Below are 18,657 nucleotides of genomic sequence, written 5' to 3'. Positions count from 1 at the left end.
TTTTATGTTAGTGGTCGGGCTGTTTTATGTCAAACATACATTCGGTTCTTCAGCTACAGATATGCACACAGAGAGTGGTATTAGGCAGGATTTCGATTATATTTTGCAGACATATGTCCCACATTTCAGATTTGACAGCACCTTACCCTGAGAACTGAACAGTGACATTTTAAGGTCAGACATCGAGTCATCTTCGCCTCTGATTTGTGGCTTGAGTGCACAGCCACAGCAAAGTTCTCTAAACTTGTTGCACATTCGTCCTGACCTAACTGGCAAGTCGCTTGAGGCTTGTTGTGAAACATTTCCTTTTTTCGTGTCATCGTTACATCTGTTGTTTTTTTTTTAAGTTAAAAATCAATATGTTTTGGAAGTGGATTTTTATTTAGCAAATTTGGAGGTATTTTTTATTTGGTACAATAAGTGAAGAGAGGGGAGAGAGAGAGGGAGACCTGGACACACTCTATCAGGAAATGGTCAGCGTCTTAAACCCTTATACCGCCAGGCTTCCTGGAATAAATTGTTTTTAATGACCACATGATTATCGTTTTGGACAATTACTATGTTTAAAAAAATACAGAGGCAGGTTAGTTTTGCATTCCTGTAGCAGTTTTCCATAGCCATTTATTTTGTCATTATAGCCCTAAATCTGAAATATGACACAGAAAATGTAATAAAAGCCATAATCAATGGCTTTGGTATAATAAAAGTGGCCGTGTTTTTTTTTCCTTCTGGACAATTCTGTGTGTGACAGCGTAATTGACCTTTTGACTCAAATACATGCAGATATTTCCGAGCTGCTAATGTGCTGTTGTTTATCCGCCAGCGTGCAGCGGAAGATTGCAAACCCAAGGCAGCTGTCTGTGTCGTCTTCCTCACCATTAGTCACTGGACTCTATCTGCTGTGCTGTTGTATATCTTAACATTCCCACTATCAAGATCGCATTGCATTAGGATCTATCATATCTCTTATGAAGTTGCTCAGCAGCAATGGGGAGAAGGAAAAAATAAATAAAAAATGAACCGGTCCAGCAAATATGGATGTTTCTTGATGTGTTTGCAGATGTTGGTTTGATAGAGATCTTGCAGTGCTTGAACGAATCCTTACCAGCTTCACCAGCGTCCCTTGTAACCTTGACAGGAATGAGTGGCTGAGGTGCTATGACTTGCAGCAACTTGAGTCGTATTAGTCGTTCAGGGAAGAACAAATCAAATTAAAAGTGAAAATTTTTATTGTGTTAAATCGTAAATGCGTATATTCTATAAAAATAGATTTTCATTTTATCACAGCTTTTCCATGTTACAGATTCCTCTATCAGAATACCAGCATAGATGGAAGATAAGCACATCGCAGCCTCCTCCTTCATTTGCTTTATTTATTTCTTTTTTTTTTTTGTGCTGTGTGCTTTTTGTCCGGTTATGAAAACACTCAGACTAAGATGAATGCGAATGAGACATATGGGGAAGCACAGCCTGAGGGCTTCAAAACGCACATGCTGGTAATTCAGAACATATTTACCATTTTTCATGATGCTTTGTTCAGTTTAGAAATATGCAACTCATAGCATCTGTTCCTGAAGATGTTTCAAGGCAGGCTGGTGTGAGCAGGGGAGATCATAGTATATGATGTCGCATTTTAGAAGTAACGGTTGAGAAAATTTACAGGGCAGCAGACTGATCCCAGGTTGGTTTTGTGTGAAGCAGTTTTAATATTATTTGGGATAAAATATTATATTAATGCAGAATATTGAACTAATGTGTGACACCATCCATCATACAGCATGGATACGTCTCCAATTTAATGTCATACCTGAGCAGCATCAATGTTTTCTTGTAGGATAAACACATTTTTTTGTGGTCCTTAGTAATTCCAGCCTTTATTGAATGACCCCGGGTCAAGCTATGCTCGCAGTTTTGATGTTTTAGGTGAGACAGGAAACAGCCCGAGAGGAAAGCAGGAGAAAGGGCATGGATGAGCAGCTGCTCCGGACAAATCCGAACCTTATTCATCAGGATGTGGAAGTAAAGTCAAATCAGTGAGCCGGGGCCGACTCGCTCTTGTTTAAGTATAGCAGGTGCTCCGTCTTCCGCAGTTAATTACGACTGAAGGCGTTATTAGTTCGTTCTGTATCTGTCTCTTGTCAGTACACACAGATCATAAGGTGTTTGTCAAGGCAGTAATGTAATATCTTGAGGAACACCGGTGAATCTGGATCATTTTCATAAAGCTGTTGTATTTTGAAGTAAGAAAAAAAAAAAAAGCCAAATATATAACCAATTTGTTTGTCGAGCATGACATTGGTAAAATTCTCATTACCTATTTGAGGATCATAACAAACTGCCTTTTCGAGGTGTTATTCCAGAGCCAAAATCAGTAAAGATTGACAGCGCAGATATGAAACATTTATGTTGTAATTTCTTGTCTGCTCTGTTGTTATCACGCGCGCACACCTGTGGACCTGCTCACACACTTATATTGGGCGAAGCTGCCGGCTTTGATAAGGCTTTTCCTTTTAGCTTAAACACCACATCATCATGCTAGTGTAGATATGTCTTAAGAGAGAGGAGGAGAGTTTACCCAGGAGCTGAATTAATATATGAAATCCTTTTGTAAGATGTGAACTTAAGATATATGCTGCTTCTGTGCCCTGATCTTCCTCTTGCACAGTTGTGTGCAGAAGCGGCCCTCTGAGACTCTTTAGTAAAAAGCTGTGGAAGATAAAAAGATGGTTGGGCATGGGCGTGGTGGTGGTGGTGGGGGTCCCTGTCGGTGTGTTCTCATTTAGTACGTCGACATATCAGGTGATGCCTTGAAGGAAAATTCTTTTTTGTGCTTGTTGCATCAAAAATTCAAAAAGTCTTTTTAGGGTGATAAAAAAATGGTTGAACAAATACTTTAGTGTTTCAGTGGAGAGGGCATTTTTCTTTAAACTACAGCTATGTGAGATACTGGTAGTGCTCCGTGAGCAGGTCACTAGTTCCGCTCTTGTGCTCCTGGTGAACCACGGCGTGTAGGCCGTTTAAAATGCTGAGATTTATCTCAGATACCTACAGTGCATTGTGAAAGGCACACATATTGTAATTCTAGGGTCCTTTGAAAACACATTAGTGGTTGCCAGTCAATTACATAACAGGTACTGTGCTACAGTAATTGAACCAATGGGAAAAAGGACCTCATATATACATCCTACATATAGGTGCAGACACTGGGAATAATTATACTAACTCAGTTTAAGTGGAGCAAAGAACATTTTCTTTTCTTGCAAAAAGTAGTGTATGTATATGAGGTCTGACTCTGACTTGTTTTGGATCATACAGAAAATATTTTTTATGATGTATTTTGTATTACAGAACGCTTTTGTATAACGGCTACAGACATGCTGCCAAGTATGTTATTTTTGGCCCTCCAAGCATTTTCATGTGTAGTCAGAGCACATTGTACATTGTTCAGTACATTCAACTCCAAGTCAGTTTTCTAAGTGTCCATGTGCCATTCACTTTTCTTGGTTTGTATTCTTAGTTTTAGTTTAGCCTTCCTGTAGTTGTATTTACTTTATTTGAATGCGATTTTTCTTTGTTGCACAAATTCTGTGAATTGACCTTGTCTGTTACTGTATCAGCTTTTTGCGTTTTCGGAAAATCCATTTCAACAAGCCACAGAAAACGTCTAAACTTGTGGCATTCATCTGATTTAGGTGGTAAAATCAAAACGAAAACAGCAGCACACTAAGAGAGTGTTTCCCCCGACGCATTAAGAAAAGCACCGACTTGAACAATAACACAAACCACAGTAGTCAAGGTAAATCTGTCTAATGTACGAGGTAAATCACCACGATCATTTATTGAATTTAGTTTAAAACGGTAAAATGCATTCATAGATGAAAACAGACTTGAGTGAAATAGCATTTGCCAGCACTGCATGGGAAATTGCTGAAACAAGTGCACTGCCCAGGTCCAGCTGACTGATCCCAAACCTGATGGTATGCGTGTTACATAACAGAAATGTTTCAGGAAGGAAGTATCAGGTGAAACTGAGACAACATAATCTCTGGTTCAGTGGTAGGGTTATCCAGTGCAAAGGGTAATGCACGGTTTCGTTTGAGGCCATACGCACAAGGGTACTTTCTGCAAAAAAAAAAAAAAAACTTAATATGTAAAGCAAAGGGAAACAATTGCTACATCTCCTTTGCTCATAATTTCAAATTCCTCTCAAAGGAGTTATTCATCATAAGTTGTGACCTAAAAAGGTGCTGCAGCAGCATTTCTCAGAAGGATTGGTTAGTAAGCCCTTGTTGCCTCATTTGGCTGCCTTGCATTGAGTGCGACTTAAACAATCTGCAGTAGCATTAAAACTCAATTCTGTGCCTGTAACAGTTTTGTTATTCTAATTGTAATATTTTAAACTGACGGAACACTCTGACGTTTTTGCTGCTGTGTTAAAGTGCTCTCTTGTGCACGCGGGGAAACAGAAATAGAAATTCTCAGCAGGACAGAAAAACAATTAGTTTAGAGCAGTGTGATGAAATGAGGTTTGATATGTTTTGTGTAGGCTTAAAAACTAAGATACATTACCGAGTATAGGACGTTGGTATTCAGAGCTTAATGTGTTGTCTTTGCTCGAATAGGGTGCACAAAATAATTGAGTTTGAATTGGTTATGCCTTGGGCTAAGTGCTAAAACAAATCTTTAAATGAAATTCATTACAAGCAGGGTTACCGTGGCCAGGTGTTATTGAATTCATTTCTCATTTTGACCTGATTTAGAAAGATAACGGCAATAAGTGAGACTGACAGAAAAGATGACAATGACATTGCACATCATGCTTTCCCTTCAAACAGATTAAAATGTAGTCAGTCTCAATGGCTTAATTGATCCGTGCAGATGGCGTCTTTCTTTCCACTGTTTTCCTCAGCATGATAAGATATCATTTTCTTAAATAAATCCATCTGTGCTGAGGGAGTAACTTTTACAAATGCATACCATTGGCATTGTAATTATAAATATTTCAACGTGGCACACGGCAAAATATGAAACGGCCCGAAAAACGTTTTGTGTTAAACACTTTTTTCTTTTTTTTCTTTTTTTTTTTGGAAATGGTCTTTCTCAAATTCAGTGGTATCCACTCAAGGACAATTTAGAATGACATTGCTGTTTCTCTTCACTGTAAGTGCAAGGTTGATGAGACCCCCCGCCGCATACCTTCATACCAGTGAAATTAATGAGGAAAATGAAGCTAATGAGATAACAAGCACAAGATGGAGAAACGGGCTGATCTGACGCATCCTCCTGGTTATTTGGCAATATCTGGAGGCGTCACCGGCCTCAGACTCTCATTTTCTCCCTGTCATATTCAATCAGCGATTCCTGCCTAAAATAAAAGCGAGTCTCTGCTGCAGCCATGACCAGCAGAACATTGGTGTGGCTGTCGTCCACACTAAATACTACTACTTTGGTTGTTCTTTTTCATATATATACTCACTTGCCAAAACATTAGATAGCCTAGTGACAACATATCCATTCTAATATGACAGTCCCGCACTAAATCCCCCTTCATGTCTATAATATTCAGTGTATATTGTCAGAAATAGTGGATTTTTTTGGAGGATGTAGTTTATGGTGCTCTTAAACTGCGTTGAATTAAACAAAGAAGTGTTTCTGTTATTTAGCCCAGCCCACTGACTAAAAGGGTGTTGTCAAAATAAATGAAATATGTCTCCAAAATGAAAACACAATGGAATCGGCAGCTCCCTCAGTTATTTTAAACAAACGCTGAATAGCATAACCTCCATGAAGCTAAGATTTAGTGCATATATTCGAATGCATTCTTTTTCACTTGTGTGCCTAATGAACTGGATAGTGAGTGCATATCAGGTTGCGGCACCACCAGATCATTTGGTAACACTAATATTTTGTTGGTCTGAAGACACACAGAGTTATTTGCAGTAATTAATGTGTGGCTTTCCTATAGCACATTGCCCAATGCGATGCATGTTGTGCCTAGAATGTGCCACTGGGCTCCATCAGTTGTAGATAATTTGTAACAGGAACTAACAAGGTCACTGATACTGGCCACCTCTCTTTAAATATGTTGGTCTGCCCAGTGACTTGAAAGCAGTTACTGAGCAAATATGTGCACCTTTATAATTTATAAGCAAGCAGGTTATGTAATAGGGCAACAGTAAATTTAAATGATAAGCTGTTTTACAGTAGGGATTTAATGTACTGAGTAATATGGTTCTTTTACAGCGGAGTGCTTTAAATGTCAGTTTAAAAAGTGGTCACTCTGAGTGAAAAAAGAATTAATTACTGGATAAATTGTAGACGACAACATTTAAGTACTGTTTGCACGTGCAGCATGTAGCAGTACCTCTTTGTTGGTTCATTCATGTGCGCTTAATCTGTAAATGCAATGACTTTGACGACTCTTGAATGCGTCTCGAGTTTTGGAAAATCCTTCTCAAACTCCAGAGCAGGCTGTCGTATCCACGCAAGCTAAATGAAGTTCGAAATATTTAATTACAAATATATATTTAAATATATGAATATGACCTTAGAGAATTTGGTGTATGAGCTGTTGTCCTTTGTAGACACCTGTTCAGTGCTTGTCATCCTCATAATATAACCGCTTTTGATTTAACAACAATTCTTCTATTCTTTTCTCATTTTCAGATTGATCCTAAGGTTGCCTTTCCCCGTCGCGCCCAGCCTAAGGTAAGAATAAATTGGTCACTAACCCCGCTCAAAGAAAATGATTATGTCTCATGTCACTAGCTTACCTAATTTTGTGCTCGCACAGCAGATAACAGAGAGATACAAACACCTAGCCTGAATCCAGTGTTTCCATCTCATCTGTGCTGTTTCCCCAAAGCAATTAAAGTTGAAAATATTAGACTTAAAGGGAATTTTCAGCATGGTTAAGGTTATTTTCTCAACTCTTCTGTATATGCATCATCATTTTTTTTTCTTTCAGTGCTTTTTGTCATGTATCTGTTTTCACTGGCAAATGGATTGAAATTATGTGTGTCTTTAAATCAAATCAAGCTTTATTGTGTGTTTAATGCAGCAGGGTAGAAGTGGTGAAAGGATGCTGAGGTTAGAGCTGCCAGGCAGGAGGTCTAGAGGAAGACCAGAGAGGAGGTTTATGGATGTAGTGAAGGACGACATGAAGGTAGTTGGTGTGAGAGAAGAGGACACAGAGGATAGGGTGAGATGGAAGCCGGTGATTTGCTGTGGCGACCCCTGAAGGGAACAGCCGAAAGGAAAAGAAGTAGTACAAGTGGTGAAACCATCTTGCTTTGGAAACTTTGGAAACCCATTGTCTTGACAGGGTTGTGAGTGACAGGAGACAGGCGCTTATGTATCAGCAGAGAGCGTCAGCTGCTGGTTGAAAGTTTTGTTCCGTGGCGGAGACAGGAACTCTGAGTGGAATCAAAACCCTCCTGCCTCGTGTCGGCTGTAGTAGAGTTTTTCAAAGTGCACATTAATGCAAAACGATGAGGTTTATTTTTAAATGAATAGGGTGATATTAGCCCGACTGCAAGAAATGATTGGTGACTTCTTACTGACAGCGATGAATTACATTTACTGGCTGAATCGTAAGTCTGCTGAGCTGTTTTCTGTATCAGCTGGAGTTGAATGGGATTGAATGACACAAATGATTTAGAAATATCTTCATTGTGTTGCGTGCATGTAGAAATCGTCACAATTAGCACGGAAACAATGGGTGATTTAAAAAAGAAGCCAAACTCCAATCACACAGGAACTGTCGCAGAAGCTCTTCATGATGCGTATTATCTTTTCTTTTCTTGATTACTGGTCTTGAGCAGTTCTATTGACAATTAAATATTCAGCATGTGCAGATGGTGCCGTGGTGTAGTTGAGGGCTTTGTTGACATGCCCCCTCACACCATCCCCCAGCATTTACTGTGCAGGCTATAGCACAGTACACCGCAGCGCTATTCAGCATTGCTATCAGGGCTTTTTCCACCTAAACCAGGTGGAAATCGATAATAGATTTTCTCCTTTCCACTGGATCAGAGTGAGGCATTGTTAAAAAAGAGTTGTTAAGGTTTCAAATGAGGAATTGGCAGTGCTGGCTTTCAAAGCCAGAGCACATGGTGACTTAAGGATATTGGCATATAGTTGAGAAACTACCAGTGTTTCTCCACATTTTCTTACACGCCAAGTATATCACTTTAAACTTCTGCTGTTCTGAGCCTTGCTCATAAAGGCAGAAGGTGCAATAAAACAGCTCAGATGTTTGATGAGCCTTCTAGTTTTTAAGTGAACAAGAAACTGCTCTTGTGTCGTGGTTATTGCTTATCTTTTTTTAAACAGCATTGTGCTCGTTTTTTTTGCAGTGACTCAGAAGGAAATGCAATATTTTGAGCTGTTCTACAGGTCTTAAACATATTTTTCACTCTGCCATGCGTGATTCATAATAATGACACCATAACAGAATTTGTGGCAGTGCACAAGCCTTGTACCAGTGATTTATAAAATGGCTATAGGGCTAGCTTGTTAGGAAAGAAAAATGGTTGTATTGAATGTGGATTAGAAAGGATCTTAAAGCAATGGGATTAAGCCAGATAGATTAACGTTGCATGGGTTTGTACTTTACGTTCAATTGATTTAAGACCTTTAAAAGAAGTCCCATTCTGAGGTTCCCATTTAGAAAGTCCTCACTGTTTTGCATGTGCTTTCTTTTGTCCCTCTCTTCCCTCCACTGTCTGCCTGCTTGGCTGCTTATGCAGCTGTTGAATAGGCTTCGTTTTTGTTTAAAGAAGCTCGACTTGGCAGGTGCCTCGGTGGCACGAGCTTCGAGGAGGAAATCGTGATGAGACCAATCGGAATTAATTTTCTCACGACTAACAATGACCTCACTGGTAACCCTGCCAATGACCTCTCTCTGCAGAAATGCTGCAATATGGTAAAACTACACAGTATGTACGTCACGTAGAGTAATGCCGAAAACAGACTGGAGGTGAAGGTGAACACGGAGGACATTTCACTGTAAACAACCGAAGGTGTTTGCGCTGGGATGACAGGATCACAGGAAAAACAACTTGTATCAGCAGATATGCCTGACACTGCTCCAGAACATGGGCAGTTGCACTGTAAACAGAGAGAAAGGCAACAAACAATCATTAGACTGTATTAAACTGGACTGACCTCCTGGGTTAGTTAAAATCGTATGCGACCTGTGTGACAATCGATTTGGGATCATTTGCGATTTTCAGGTCCGTTTCGCCTGCCGCAGTCACGAGACGTACAGTGTGTTTTTATTTTTGTTAATGTGAACAAAAAAACTCCCAAAGAACCGCTTGTCTGTGATTTCCAAGCTGCGTATCAGAATCATGTATATGTATGATTTGAGTAATCTTATGTTTTTTATGACCATCTGCACTAGACTATTGGTAAAGGGCACAAAGGGGAGATAACCGCAGGCCCCTGTCAATCAAAGAAAACTGGCTAAAGAAATGCAACCTGGCACACACATTACAAATGAATAATGTCGTCCAACTAAAGCTTATCATAAGACCTAAAAAGAACATTTTGTATTATAAATAGAAGCTGTGCTTACAAGTCATGTCAAAGGTATCAATATAGACTGCTCCACAAATATTCAGGGATTAGGTTGCATCTGAGGATGATTGACAGATGAGAATGAAAGGATTAAACAATGATGATGTGATGCAAAGTGCTTTATGCACATTCATTTATGCCTTGTCTGCTGCTGGCCTGGCTGGGGATGGCCACGGCTTTGTGAGATAGGCAGCTAAAAGTAGCTCTAGGATGCTGGGATTTCTCTGTAAAGGTTTCACCGTCTCAATGTGAAGATTCACAACAAGCCATGTTTGATCCAGCTTCTTTCTCGCGCAAGTGCTTTTATTTAAAGCCTCTCTTTTAACACTTTGCATTGATTTATTTGAGCTTGTTTGTGATTGCAGAGACGATGAGCAAGATTTATTCATCACCATGTAATATTTTGTCCGTTTGTAGTGTTGTGGAGTATTTGTCCAGAGTTTCCACCTTGGAAATTGGTTGCTGGATGTGATGAGTGTCTGCCAAGTTTAAAAACACTCCGGGATCTGCCGTGAAGTGATTATACGGTGTGATAGATCAATCAACTTTTCAGCTGAATCAGACAGAACACATATCCCCTTATTATCGCTGTCAATGATGGTTTAAACAACATTAAATATTAGAGGTGTTTCTGGGTGATGTTTCTTTGAAGTTTAACAAGCCTAATATTATATTTAATAGGAAAAAACACAAAATGTCTATTGATGTTAGCAGAGGCTCTCCTTTTTTATGTGATCTGGAGTGCATCCATAATAAAATGATGTGGAAAAGTGCGCTGTCAGAAGAGTTTTCAGGAGACAAAATGAGCTCACGTTGTTTATAGCTGAGTAATGTCTGTTTACTGTAGAAGTATTTTTAAAATCTTTACTTTCGACTTCATCTCAAGCCTGTTGAGGTACTGACGATTCTTTAAAAAAACAGCAACCCACCCACCTTTTTATTATTGCCACTGTGTATAGAAAGTGGTGAAGAACACAGAGATGTGATGATGCCTTTTCTTGGTGTCTCCTTGTTTGATATTTTCCAGTAAGGCTCAAACTGAAACATGTAAACGAGGCCTGCTCTCGGTTTCCTGGAGAAATCAAAGAGACGGTTTCTGCCGACATTGCTCGAGATTTACCACTCAACTGTTGCCGTCATTACCGCTGCTGCTGCCGCTTTTGTTTCCCACAGTGAAGTCACACACAACCATGGCATGTCCCAGCATGATTTTAATTGCCAGTGGGACTGTGGCCACTTCAGTGGGAGATGAGTTCTGATGGCTTGTTATGGAAATGAAAGAAAGGAGCAGCATCCGTTTACAGAGCAATGGGCGTAACCCTTTCCTCGCACCTCATAAAGGGATTTGCCTTGTAAGCCATCTAGAACAGGTTGTCACCATGTCTCTGGCAGACTCTGGGATGCGGGAAAGAAGACGGCTCTATCTGTTCACGAATAGATGTGCACCGCGCGGAAGCAGCTGTGACAACACTTCCAGAAATTCTGTTTATTTTGTTTGCACTGACAGTTTTCTTTTCTGAAACTTCTCATATTAAAGTGCTCGTGTTAATGTCAGTGAGCAGGGAGGATGGCTGTGATGGTGCATTCGTTGAGGTAATTCTGGGTCAGAAATCAGTCAGAAATACCATCAAAGCTCTGTCCCAAATTTTACTTGAACATGTGACAGCTGTGACTGGCTTCCCTGTTCATGGCCCACTGTTAGTGTTGGTCTGTCTCTGGCGGCTCGTGCTCTCTCTTTCTCTTCGCCTCTCTCTTTGTCTCACTCTCTGTCCTTGCGTGTCACATTCTCTTTTCCCCTTTTGCCTCTTACTTTTTCTCTTCCCCTCTTTCTGTGAATGGCAAATTGACCAGTACCCCCCACCTCCTCCACACATCTCTCTCAGGGACTGTGTGTGCTTTATGTTCTTGCCGGCAGAAAAAAAAAAACCCTCCCAGGTGTATTGAGGTTCTAGAGATTTCAAGTCTCAAGTTTTAATGAAATCTGGTAACAATGCCGCATACACATCTCAACCCCTGTGTCTTAGTACTGTGTACCACACACATATGAGACCACATGTACGCATGCTGTATTTGATGCACAGTTATTAGGCTAAATTGTACAAAATAGCTCCCTATTTTCATTGTTTATTTATTACTTAATTTTCCCCTCCTTTTCCCTTTAATGTCTCATTTCTTTCCCTCTCTGTGCTGTTTACTTTCCTATTTTTTCTACGTCTTTTTGGATTACAAGGCCATGTAAATCCAGCCTTACACCTTGCTCAGTTATTTGATCTAGATTTAGCATTACGATATTCCCCTTCTCAAAATGATCCTTATTTTAAATGACACAGCTCACTGCTGGGAAAATGAAACCTCCGTAGCTGCCAGCCCCTTTGAATGTCCCTGTGAGTTTATTAAAAGCACCAGCTTCCCCGTTCCAACTCAGATCTGCACAGCTGCACGAGTCCGAAGGAATATTCAAGGACAAAAGTCGATAATGTAATGCATGCAGCAGAATGCTGTATCATTATCTTTCTCCGCCGTCACAGTTTATGACGGCGAGCCCTCCCAAATATTTCCAGTGTGAAAGGAGATTATTTCTTGTTAGACTTCTCCTTTTTCAAGTCATTTTTGCTGTGCAGATAGCGCACACACACACACACAGTGGAAGAAAGAGAAGGAATGCTATGTTGTGCAGGCTATTATCCAAACCTGACATCGCATTTCAAGGCATGTGGCACAGGTCTTATCCCGGTGAGTGACCAATATGTTCAACTGAAGAGATATTTTCTGTATTGCTCAAAATAAACGCGCTTTTAAAATTGGGTTTCACAATTGACACTAAATGCACTGACGTTTCACTGAGACCAAGAGACAGTCTGATAGTGAGCAAAGAAAACTTTGACCAAGACGACGGAAAACTGACAAGCAAGTTGATGGGAATTCTTCGCTGTCACTCTCCTCTCGCCCCTGAAAAAAAATAAAAAACAAACAGATGTGCAGCCAACATAAATAAACCCTCCCTTAGATGGAGGATGACACAAGGAGTTGTTTTTCCCCCGGTGGTAATGGCTGCTGTGCCGAAGCTGGAGATGGGTTTAAATCCCTGACCCGTCAGCTCCTTTGCTTTCAGTGGCCTCAGTGGAACTGCTCCAGATGAAAATGGGGCCAGAGCAGAGACATATGAATGACTGTTTGTTTGGTGGTCAGACACAATCACCAACTGAGTGACCCAGTTAACGGGTAGTCAAAGCAATGCTCAGTTTGATTCATGCATGTTCTTTTTTTTTTTTTTTTTTTTTCCAAATGTGTCTTGTGTTCTTTTTTTTTTTCATGCTTTCCGCCAATATTTATGCTTCAATGGAAAGATAAATGATTTGTAAATGTGAATGCTAGTGTAATTATTTTTTTTTTCCTGCAGATATAATATGAACTCACATTTCTTTTGTTTGAATAATTGCCAGAGCGCTTCTAAATGGAGGGTACGTGTGTGCGATTCTTCTTTCCTCTGCCTCCGTCTTTTCTGCCTCGGTCTCCTTGGTTGCGGGTGGAGAGTAATTAGGTTTTCTAGGGGATTGAGGGGCTCTTACAATGCTTACCAATGGCAGCAGTCAGGCAGGCTAGTGCTGGCAGGGCAGAGAGGACAGAGGGCTGTGCAGGAGCCTGGCACTGCTAAACCTGATGCTGACTGACAGTAATGAGGACAGCCTGCTAGCCAGGATAGAGAGGAGAGGAGAGCAGGGGAGAGCAGAGGAGAAGAGGGCATGGTCCTCCTCTATACCTCTCAAGACTTCTTATCAAAGCCTAGCACACACATGTACACACAGAAATACAAACAAAACAAGCGCACACAAGTTTAATGTGCGCTATGTAAACCAGAGCAAATGCATCTGCAGGGCAGTGTTACACCACTCTTGTGTGGCTTACTCATGAACCTTATAAAAAGAATCAAAAATAAATCTGTTCTGATTCATGCAAAAACAATAGCAACATAAAGGCAGCACAGCAGATGTGTGTCTTTTTGTTCAGTCACTGGAAAAAAAAATGGCCTTTCAGTGTTTAGCATATAGCATTTTTACATTTCACCTCAATTGCATCTATAATAAGTACAGCTGGTGTTTAAATGTTTGTTTGTTAGCGTCACAGCAGGGGAAAAAAAAGACTGACTGCAGTTATTCATTAGTATTTGGTTTTCTAGTGGTCTCTCATCACAACAATGTCACTAACAATCTAAGTGGCTTTGTCAGCACAAACCAGCAGTGACATGACCTTGAGCCCTCTTCAGCTGTAGCACTCTCCTATATTAGCGGGCGGCAAATAATGTGACAGGTGGATTCGCCGGCCCTGTTAATTTTTTCATGATAACAACATCTTTTTTCAATCTCGTCAAGTCCCCACCCATCCAGTGTGGAAAAATGAAGATTGTGAATGAAGCGGAGGAGCACTTAACTTTGAAAGTCATCACTTCAGGGAGTGGCTTGGGCTGCTGGAGAGGCCGACGAGGAATCCATTTCTAATTTTTTAACAGTGACCTTTTTGAGATTGCGTCGGAATGAAATAATTAAAAACGGATGGCCAGCTTAATCAGGATGATGAGTTCCATTGTGTTGTCAGACGCATCACCTTGCTGGCCAGCTTTGAAATTCTCATTGCTTCTCAATACCTTTACTCCTGTGTCTCTGCTTTCTAACCTAATGTCTGGGATTGGTACAGCAAAGAGTAAGATATGTCAACTGCAGCATGAGGAGCTCAGGTGTGTCAAGCTGTGTAAAATTATTACCAGCAGACGTGGAGTTTTATTTACAATACAGAAAAATCCCAGGAAAAAAAAGAATCTTTGAAGGATCATTCAGTAGGTTTATTTACTGTGTCTGTCAGGATTACAGTTGCTTTTATGCAGATTACATATGGTATTATAGCTACACCATATAATTTTGTGCTCACATACAACACATCAGATGGAAGGTATAAAACCAACACACACATATTTACAATAAAAGTGTGATATTGCATGAAATTGACCATAATTATACAAAATAAAACTCAGTTAGAAATCATAAACGCTTATTTTTTCAAGGTTACTTATACCCACCTCTAGAGTGAGGCTTTAAACATCCAATAAATACAGTACAGCGCATGCAGTTTATTTTTAATTAAAAGAGGAATGCTTTAGCGTGATCGTTCTGTGCTGGATGTGTCTGTCTGATTGGAAGATTGCCTGACCAACTCGGTGAAGTGTTTCGCCATGATTGGATCCAGTTGTCATTGTAGAGTTAGATATTGGAATCCCGCCTGCCAGATTGCTCTTTCTCACTTTGACGCTGTGTGACAGTTTTTACGCGCTGTCCCAATTCCTTTTTTTTTGTTTTTGTTTTTTATTCCTGGCGCACCAGCCTTTCAGTTTAAGAACGATATTCTTTCAAATGGACAAGCCTGCCACGTTATTAGTTGTGCCATTGTTGGTTGTTTGATTAATGGTGATGGTCAATAGCCGCTTGTTGCCCTTTTCTGGTTGAACTGCTTAGTTGCAGCATGTTGTATAGCATACTATATATATATATGTGTGCATGCTCAGGCAATGATCCCTAAAGACAAAAGATATGACTACTTTGTCATACTTGTTTGTGGTAGTGTCAGTGTTAGCCTTTCTTAAACCATTTCTTGGACCATGGCTGGCCAATCCCAGAGCCAGTGCAACTCTGGCTCAGCTCTCACAGTCAATAGAGTAACGTTCTAATAATAACCAAGCATGAACTGAAGAGACGAGAAATAACAAGCAACAAACGGAAATATACTGTATTCTCTGCTGTAATTACATATTTCAGAACTTGCACTATTATTGTGCTTGTCACTCTCGTCAGCTGTGATGTGTTTTCTTTGTGCAACACCCCAAAATATCTTTACTAGAAGAGGATTGTGGTGTATCTGTTGTTGTTCTGATGTGCAAATATTATGTAATTAGCTGAATGCATTTAAAACATTGATTCTTTGTTGTTTAATTAAAATCTGCCAAAATTACGAGTTAATTATTGTTGCACTTCAGCAGATGAGTCTTGATAAAAGATAAAGAGGTTGACAAGATACGATGGTTTCTTAATACTGGTGTGCTTCCGTCATTGTGTTTGGGTTGTCCGTCAGTCTGTCTATGCATCACCCTGTCCCGTTATTTTAAATGCGATATTTCTTAAAATTAGTTTTAACATTTGCTTCGGCTCAGGGATTTCTTTAATAAAATTTGGTGGTCAAAGGTCACGGTGTCCTTGTGCAAAGAATTTTTACGGTAATTTTGAAAAAATTACACACAAATATCACAGGATAAAATGATATATCCAGGATAAAATCACAGGATATCACAGGATAAAATGATATATCCAGTAGGTCAAAAGTCAGCTTCACACAGTCATAGCGTACCATACCATAGAGGTGGTAATTCAACTGCATTATCACTTTAGAGCATGTCATTTGTGGTGCTGTTAAACTGTAATAAATCAAACATTCCTGTCATTTAGCGTAGCTCACCGATTTAAAAAAAAAAAAAAAAACAGTGTGAAAACACTGAAAACACAAAATGAAAACACAGTAGAATGAGCAGCTCTCTGTTATTTAAAACTACTGCTGATTACCACCTTCATGAAGATTTAGTGCAGGTCCAATGCATTTGTTTTCACCTAATAAACTGAGTATGAGCGTGACCCTTCGCAGGACAAGCGGTTACAGAAGATGAATGAATGAGTATGAGTGTGGACTGACACAAACTGCAACTGAACTGGTAGGTGGACACGTGCATACAATGCAGTCATTTTCGTTAACACAACATTATACAATGCAGCAGATGAACAAAGGTCTATATTAGTTCTAATGCAGGAGGCCAGATTGCTTATGATAGAAATCACACCCAGCATTCAGCCTGTTCCCGTCCTTGTGCTGCATTTCTGCGATTTCCACCTGATGTGGGAGCTGCTGAAAGGCTACTTGTACTTTGCCAAGGCGCTGCTTAATAGCTCCCAAATGGCCCCAGTGGCAGAAAATCTGCATGGTATTGTTGGTAGTTGGAAGAAGTAGATGGATTCTGAGAGTTGAGATATAACAAAGCGTGGCAGGAAGGGTGTGCGGGAGCAGAGGCTGTCAGACATGCTGCTGCACATTTGCGGTGAGAATCTCACCTGCTTTTTCTCCGCAATCACATCCAGGGTGGTCTGCTATTTACGAACATAATAAACCGTTTTTCAATCTAAATGGAGAAAATCTGTGACTTTTATCTGCATCGAGCTTAAGTCGCGTGTTTATTTTTATATATTGACATGACATCTGTTGCAATTTGTCACATTGTGCTGCTAAAAAATACACGGTACGCATGTGTTAGACACCAAGTCTTCAATACCGAATTACTGCATCTAAGTCAGGGCGCTAAAGAGCTTAGCTGTTCCTCTACATAATGCCTCGGTCCTCAGCTGTGACCTTTCTCTTCCGCACATCATTCACGATTATACTGCTGACATGTTGGCTCATGCCAATAATTTTTCATTGGAGGCAGTGTCAGCCACATCATATTTTATCATCTGGATGAATTTGTGTTGTGTTTTCATGTGGGCTGTCTATAATTTGTATTTGTCTGTTTATGTGCCTGTCCTAGAGATTAGATTTTGCATTTAATTCAGCTCAGAGAAGAATTCAGATGCAAACACTATCTGGCATCAATAGGGGAAAAATACTAGCACATAGCTGCAAACTGAACTGTATGTTAAAAGAATAAAAACAATGTATGTATGTATGTGTGAATACAATGTATGTGCATGTGTCTAAAACTAGTTATTAAACAGTAAACTTGCACAATTGTGATGCATCCATTGTACACCTTGCCTGCACAGACTCGGCTTGAGGCTCACACAACAAATGCAAAATGAAAACAAAAAGGGCCCCGTAATGAAAAACAGTCATTTTATGTATGATTATGTGAACCATTTTCAATTATAGGCATTATTGTATATGAATGAACAATGTTCAAACACTGATTTTTACTATAAGACTTCAAATTAATGCTTTGAATGCTTAATGAAACAGTCTCCAGAGAGATGTTGTTCCCAAGTGCACCTTACGCGCTTCCGACTATATTATGTTTTGAGTGCTTCATCTGCAAATAACAAAATAGACCTTGTAACAGAAGTTTTTTTATTTTTTATGTTAAAAACTAAACAGCCTAGCGCTGCTTTGTGGCACGGCTGCAAAATCAACAGGAGCAAGTGCACAACAGGCTCATAACTGATGCTTAATTCTTGTAATATGAGTGGTTATTATAGACCCACAACAGGTCTTTATAGACTTTTACTAACAATAGAGGTAAACCTTGAGCTAGATACTGTTTGCATGTGTGGCGCTGCTAATTACCTCCACATAATACCAAACAATAAGATAATAATCCGTCACCTGCTCACGTAAATCCATCGTTGACATAGTCTTTTTGAATCAGTGACCTTACCATACAACTCCACCGATCATAAATCCGAACCACTGTTGTTTAACAAAAGGAAATGTTAACTACTGTTTTAGGTAGGACTATAATGTTCTCTGTTTAATTGAAGCCATCGCCGAACTGAAGTAATTACTGCACATTATCCATTCTCAGAAAATATTCAGAGGTAATGTCAGAGTCACGCTTGGCTGTTCACAGATTTGATTTATTGTGCCAATTGTGAGATTTCAGTATTTGGAGTAAAATTAATTCAACTTTGAATTAATATCATGTGTCTTGGCAGCACTTTTTCAATTTCTAATATTTGCCGCTCACGATTCTGCACCTCGTAGACATCAACTGTGTTGCTCTGTTGGGAAGGTTTTATAGGGCAGCCGGTTTGGACTTCCATTTATAGTCAAACTGCCTTTGCCACGGTGGGGAGCTTGTTGCTTTCATAGGGAATAAGAGGACCTAATTTAATTGACTGTGATTGACACCGGCTCCTACCACATCAACTGGTAATTTATTCCTTCTAATCCAACCTCTTCTGCAACGGCACTGCAGGTGTGCCACTGCTGCGCCAGCATCTTTGGTCGCAAAAATTACCAAAAATGCGTTCTCGCACCTACATGCTCTACATGTGG

At 39.9% G+C, this 18,657-nt stretch overlaps 1 protein-coding gene across 5 annotated transcripts in view; it reads left to right on the top strand.

Annotated features, from left to right (window-relative positions):
• LOC311502857 (RNA-binding protein Musashi homolog 2) overlaps positions 1–18,657 on the top strand; it is a 241,153-nt gene that overhangs the window by 5,850 nt on the left and 216,646 nt on the right. For 4 of the 5 annotated variants that reach the window (XM_084565273.1, XM_084565272.1, XM_084565269.1 and 1 more), the window contains exon 5: positions 6,667–6,708. The exons of the other annotated variant lie outside the window; for it this stretch is intronic. In XM_084565273.1, the coding sequence (XP_084421399.1) occupies positions 6,667–6,708 (42 nt within the window). The remainder of the gene's footprint in view (positions 1–6,666; positions 6,709–18,657) is intronic. 5 annotated transcript variants of the gene reach the window in all.

This window comes from Chelon labrosus (genome assembly GCF_963514085.1).
Source record: "Chelon labrosus genome assembly, chromosome: 17".
NCBI classification, from domain to species: domain Eukaryota; kingdom Metazoa; phylum Chordata; class Actinopteri; order Mugiliformes; family Mugilidae; genus Chelon; species Chelon labrosus.
This window is presented reverse-complemented; position numbering and strand designations above follow the sequence as displayed.